We start from the raw sequence: 7,082 nt of genomic DNA, 5'->3' as shown, positions 1-7,082 counted from the left end.
TATCAATTCCAACATGTCGGTCCCTGCCATCACAGTTTTTAAAGTTAAAGTCACCTGAACGAAATTTGCTGAACCATCGTTGACACTTACAAACGTTCAAAACATTTCCATAAACTTCTTTGATATTATTTGTGGCTACAGAGGCATTATTTCCCTTCTTGTATTCAAACATCATTACATGCCGAATGTGTGTCTCGTCGTGTGCCATCACTATAAGGGATTAGAGTATACTAAATTTTACACATTATATAGGGTACACTAACGTGACGTTTAGGTGGTTTGTTTAACTATTATACGCGATGTACGTCTTATGGGGGTGGTTAATGAAGGTGTTCCAAAATGCAACATCAATTTCTTGACGACCTAATATTTTCAAAACTTCTTTTTATCTGTGAATATTTAAAGATTTCCATTCATGAAGTCGTCATTCTCCCCTATCATAAGAATACGAAGAAGGTATGTTAATAAAATTATTTATCTTTTATTAGTTGAAATATTTTAATATTAAGTAGGATGCTTATTTGGAATGAAAATATATTTTGTAAATACACACCCACAGACTTTGAATATGCATATTTCAATCACTCGTCAGAGATATTTCTTTGTTCAATTCTGAATAAAGTTCTTTTATTCATACTCCATTAGAATAGATTTAAAATTGTCACAAGTTCTAAACATGTCAAACAAAATATGGTTGTTTACGCCATCTTACGAGAAGTACAAACCCATTCTGTTAATTCCTAATGTCTGCTGGAAATAGAGACATTAATAGCACGACACATACAATGTACACGTTAGAACGTACAATGTATCACCAATTCTGATTGGCTACTTCGAACAGAGAATTTAGGCCAATGGCACATCTCACAATGGGCTGCTCTCAAATCTTATTCACACTAATGGTATGTGAAAGCGGCCATGCCTATGCCAAGAAGAAACGGGAAGTGATAGGACTGAGATAAGTGAAATTCTGGCTAGTAATATAACACCAATATACCCCCTACATTTTTCTCCCACATTTAGGCAAAATCTGAGAATTATTTCAAGGGCTTCAAGAAAAAAAAGTTGTATTTCTGCCAAGATTCCAAAAAATCTCATGCCTGAAAAGTCCAACTAAAAATTTTCACTGGGATTTAAAAAAAACTTAAAAACAAATTAATTTATATTACAAGTCACACCAGAAAAATAAGCATCACTTATTCAAGATTATGTATATTATTAATATCCTTAAATAGTACTGGCATTTTTCTTATTGGTATCTTTATTAGAAGATTAAATACTTCAAGAAATTACTAGTCAAAAATGAAGTCATTTAAAAACATAAATTTTTTAGTGGGTGAAATGTTTTAAAATTTTAACTGCTGCGATTTCCATGGCTGTTAAAATTCTTGTATGCTCTTTAGTGTTAAGATTGATAAGTAGGTGTAAAAGAACGTTGACCAATCTCATTAAATAAAGTCATTCATCCATCTTTGAGAGGTCTTTCATAGCTACCTTCTTGTGTGCCTTCCATCATTAAGCTTTTTAACATCTTATGTCTAACACGAAGAACCTTGTGGTACAGAACATATCGAACATTATATAAAGTAATCACGCATACCCACATAAAGATGCGAATACACGACAAACTGACGTAAAAGTACAACAACCAACATTTATTTTAAATATGAAGACATGTGACAACCATGAAGCACTGCCTCAGAAAGACTAGTATCAAAGAAAAGACTCTGTACATCTCCTATTTTAGAGAAAACACTTAAACAAGGGGTAAAGGAAGGAAAAAACAAACAGGATTATATTAAGTGACTCTCATCAAAATAAAATTACTGAAAACAGAAGGTCAATCCCCCCTCCCCCCAACCTTTACACAGTTAAGAATGAGTATAAAATACGAAAGTATCCTCCAGACAAATAACTCGATCGTAAAGATATCACAATACGTATTATTGAGTGAATATTACACACGCACACACATATTGATGTACATATAAATACCCTTGATTCAGACCACCTCCATTTAACAAGTCCGAAAATCCAAATCCAAATCCTGGAACTCCAAAGAAACCATGTTCTCTCCTGTTAACAGCTCCTGCAAAACAAACAAAACAAATATTAAATTTGTGTCTCCTACTACCTTTACAAAGAACTGGAGAACCGGATCAGGCACAAATCGCTGGTTTAAACTGTAAAAAATAAACTATTTTTTTGTAGAAAAACAATCGTTACATTTACATTAGAAAGGATAATAAAGGTGCAAGTCACTGGTTAAACCGAAGAAGCATTTCTTTAAAATAAATACAACCAACAACTAAATTCACATCAGAAAAGAAACACAATCAAAATACTCTTGAAGAAATGAAATTAAATAGCAATGAAAAACGTTGAAAATACTTTTTGAAATTAACACTCCGTCAGTATTATGTTTTATGTAGTTGAATAGTTCACCCCCTTTCTGTTGGAAATATGTGAAATTACTTTTTTCTACACTCCCACTAAAGTTTATAAAACCTTAATTAAATGTTTTGTTACCTTCCATACTTAGCTTCTGAAAACACAAATGATTAGAAAACACCGACACAAATCAGCAGTTTACTGTACCCATGAATTTCATCGTCAAGTTTTTGATATCTAGAACACATTAATTTTTCAGCAATACAAGAGCTGATAATGTTGAAGTTATCACTTCACATATCAAAGAATTAACAACTTTAGTCATAAAAATAATCTAAGTTGGAAAAACTGCCAATTAAAAAAAAAAAATCTATATATTAATTTCGTCCCTCTAAAGTTTGGACTTTTACTCCTACAGGTGTGACCTTTGTTTCCATCTCTTTAAACTCGTATCTGTTTATGACACCAAATATATCCAAGTTATTTCCACTTTGAGTTACAAGAAGTTAGGTTTTCCAAAACTTGTTCATGAACCACTAACTAACTAAAAATACCATAAAGTTTTGGCATCTAAGAGAAGATTGAAAGAAAACACTTTAAACCAAACTGTTTTCTAATTTTTTTAAGTTTCATAACCATACAATTAATGTATAATAAAACTGTTGCAAAAGCATTTTAAATTCAGCCTACATCTACACATAACTTCCAATTACTGGTGAAACTGTTTTACATGGTAATAATAGACAGACTCACTTCTGTGATTAAGAGCATGCTATTAATCTACAGGTATACCGTGCATAAAACCAAGTTTTAAGTAGATCTACAGTGCTATGAAAATTCTAGTTATATTCTCATTTTTTTACTTTTTTAAAATAAAATCTAGTGTTTTTTTTTGTTTTTTTTATAAGTGAAATACTGTTATGACAGCGGAAGTCACGCAACACTGGGAGCATGAGCACTGGAGTTTCTAGAAGGATCATGAATTTTCCTGGCAACTCTAGTTTGTTCCAGGTGCCCTCTTTTTTAGTATATAAGCCAGGCAAATAAAGCCAGCGGAAAAAAGATAGAATTGCATAGATAGAAAATTGAGTCAAGCAAACAGTAGGCACCGTAAGTAAAGTGTGTAAATCACTGTGAATTATAGAGTGTGTTTATAAAAGTAGTTAAGTTAAAGTGACTGTGGAAATTTTGTGTATTACAAAGTTGTATCGAGAAAGAATAAACTAGTTTTATTTAAGAAAGGACTTATATCGCTGAAGTTCCTTAGAAAGAATTTATACCGGAAATTAACAAATGAACAGAGACGTAACAATACTAACTGTAGATAAGTTGCAAGTTTAAAAATGATGCTTTTTTAAATGAATAGATTATTTTACTTCAGGCAACAAACCTATATTATTGCCCAAAGAAAACTATAGTTTCTGGCACTAATAACATTTAACTCCCCAGCTAGAACAAAAACATGACACATTACCAGACTGACTGAAAGAGGTTATAGGTCAATAAAAATATCATCAAATCAGTTTGTCAACCAAGAAATTAGCGTGGCTTAACTATGAAGATCTACATTATTAGAACAGCTGATGAGGGTTAACACTGCTTGAAAGTAGACATGTCAACTCTTCCACTGTGGCCAGAAAATCCCACCTGTCAGCAGCACGTATTGTGCTTTCCTCAATAATGTCCTCCAGCAACATAGTTCTGCTCTGATTTCACAAATAACCAGCTTAACCCTTGTTTTGAGTGACTGTGTCTACTACACGAGTTCTGATTGGACCTATCCTAACATAAGACTGTCTTTAGACCAATTATGGAGCTTGTAAACATAGATTCAGACAATTCTCCTGTGGAGAAGCTAGGAGGCAGATTCTTACCAATGAACTAGACCTTTGTATCGAGCTTGTAAATGTGGTGATGGATAGTAATGGTTATAAAACATGATGTCTTCTTGAAGGAAAAAAATTAATACTTACAAAAGAATAATTTATCAAAAACAAACTCGTTACTTTATTTGGTAGACAAAATAGAAATTGAGGTTAAAAATAATGTGATAAAAACTTACTGGAGTCACCCATTCTTGACTGACTGGATGGTCTACCAAAGAAATCAGCAAAGGGATCATTTTCAAAAAATTCTCTGAAAACATCCTGTGGATCTCTGAACACAAAACCAAAGAACTGATTAAGATCAGGTTCAAACATTTCATTTATATCATGGTGTGTTCTATGGCCCTGTTGACCAAGTAGTCCCTCTTTTCCGTATTTGTCATATATTCTTCTTTTATTTTCTAGAAAAAAAATAAAATATAATCACTTTATTCCAAACTGTATGTTTTAAGACAGATAAAGTACGTGGAGACACGCTAAAATTATTTGTAAATATATTATTCATGTTATTTTCACATTTATTTACTTGTAAATAATTTTCTATGTGAAGGAACTATACATAATAACATATTTTACTACAACTGTACATTCACTATGAATACCTCCACCAAATCTCTGTGTTTGTACTGTTGCTGAATGTCTTACAAAATACATAATGTTTTATGTTTGGCAACAACGTTTTTCCATTTACAACATCAGTTGGCAACAGATTTTATTCACTGGTCAGTGAAAAAGTGTATGTTAATTGCATCATTTTGGGCATTCAGTGAAGAAGTAAAATAGCACATGTTCTGCAGCAGAAATACGTGGGTGGTATTCACTTATACAAGTGTTTGAAGTAGGTCATCATCCCAAGCTAAACATACTGTTGAAAAAGATAACACTCTCATATAAAAGAAATTACAATCAACAGATAAAAAGATAAGTCAAGTAAACAATATCTTAATAATCACTGAACAATTAAAACAGTCACATTTCTACAGTACTTTAATTGAACATGGTCAAGATGACAAATTCTAAGTTACAGTGACCTTTTTGACACCCAGAGTAAGCCTTCAAATTATATTCAGTCAGAGAAAGTATAATTTCAACATTAAACACAGTCTACCACCTTACCTATAATAACAGTGAAAATCATTAATTAATGTAGAATAGCAATAGGCAGTGAATTGAAATATAATTAAATATGCCTAAAGATCTTGGAAGATGACAAAATGAGAACCTGAAACTTTTTACATCAATCCATGAATATCACACAAAAAAAAACTTACCATCTGACAATACTTCATAAGCTTCTGAAATTTCTTTAAACATAAAATCTGCCACTTCTTTCCTGTCCGGATTTTTGTCAGGATGCCATTTCAAGGCAAGTTTTCGGTACCTGATGTAGTAAAAGTTAGATAACACAATTTTTAGTAAGACAACTATGGATTTTCTATTTAGGTCTTAGAGTTTATTAAGTAGAAATAACATACGAGACCAACAAAGTTGATTGGTTATAATTTTCTTTAATTATAGTTCGTGACTTGCTGGAAATACTTAACTGTTATTTTAATTAAAGGTCACATTTTTTTAAGGATAATACATACCGCAACAAATAATTAACTTAATTAGCTAATCTACAGACCTAGTTCTTGCATAGTTAACTGTGTGTCATGATTTTGTATTCTGTGTAATATATTTAACAAGCAAGATCTACTTTCCATTACAAAAAAAAAGACAATTATGTATGGATTTACTTGTTGATATCCTAGGTTTTCTATCGTGCTTTTGTATAAATATGCATTTAGACTTGCCATAGTCAAACACTATGATTTACACACTACCATAAAAACTTGTACTACAAACAACCTGGCCTTCTACTCTGGGTTTCTTTCACATGGTTTACATGACTTTGAAGTAATCATGTTAAATTAATGAAAACTTTTATTGAAATTTGTCACTTCACCAGAAATGTCCAAGATAAATATCTGTCTCTTAGACTGAAAAATTCATGAAGCACAGAAAAAACAACCTAAGATATATTGAAAACTGAAAAATTACACAGGCCTGTGATGGTTTTATTGTCTTGAAATTTTTACATGTTCTATTGTAATTCCTGTACACTGAATCCGAAAGTGATATCCATTTTTCTCCATTATGTACAGATTTTTCACAAAAATTCATATAAAAAAATTTACCTAAGTGAATCATTTTCATTGAAATTGGGTCACACTTTGTTGTGCTTAAAATGTTGACAATCACTGGCTATAGATTTCTATACACCAATCGCAACATGATTCAAGACACCGCTAGTATATAAACGGTTAACAGGCCACACGATGTGTCATTTCTGGATAGTACTTGTTTGGGCATGCATTTTAATATTATTTATTCATTGCTATGGTAACAAGAGGTTGTGTAAATGACCCAAACATATTCTGTTAAATTAGTGGTAAAGAAAACATTACAGAATTCGACAAAAAGTATATTACGCATACTTTGTAATAAAACTTGGGGACCAAGACAAATCATGGGATCTGCACAAACTTTGCACCATTTGTGTTGAGACAATGGACTAAAGGTAAGAAAAAGTATTTGCCTTTTGGAATTCCAATGGTCTGGTGCGAGCCTAGAAACCACGGAGATGTCTGCTATTTTTGCTCATGTAACGTGCAAGGCTACAACAACCAAAATAAAAAAGGAAATTTCTTATCCAAACCTTCACTGTGCTATAAGACTTGTTGCTCATGGACCTGATGTACCTGTACCTACTCCGCCTGAGACTCTTGATACAGTTTCATCTGATTCTGAATCTGATGTCAA

General features: G+C 32.1%; 1 protein-coding gene across 2 annotated transcripts in view; it reads right to left on the bottom strand.

The window, feature by feature from the left end:
• The window catches only part of LOC106473309 (dnaJ homolog subfamily B member 6-like), a 22,565-nt gene that overhangs the window by 6,942 nt on the left and 8,541 nt on the right, over nucleotides 1-7,082 (bottom strand). For both annotated transcript variants that reach the window (XM_013933991.2, XM_022401770.1), the window contains exons 3-5: nucleotides 5,549-5,658; nucleotides 4,454-4,678; nucleotides 1,996-2,089 (exon numbers count right to left, since the gene is read on the bottom strand). In XM_013933991.2, coding sequence (XP_013789445.1) covers nucleotides 1,996-2,089; nucleotides 4,454-4,678; nucleotides 5,549-5,658 — 429 coding nt within the window. The remainder of the gene's footprint in view (nucleotides 1-1,995; nucleotides 2,090-4,453; nucleotides 4,679-5,548; nucleotides 5,659-7,082) is intronic.

The sequence above is a fragment of the Limulus polyphemus genome, unplaced genomic scaffold, assembly GCF_000517525.1.
Source record: "Limulus polyphemus unplaced genomic scaffold, Limulus_polyphemus-2.1.2 Scaffold6060, whole genome shotgun sequence".
NCBI lineage: Eukaryota > Metazoa > Arthropoda > Merostomata > Xiphosura > Limulidae > Limulus > Limulus polyphemus.
This window is presented reverse-complemented; position numbering and strand designations above follow the sequence as displayed.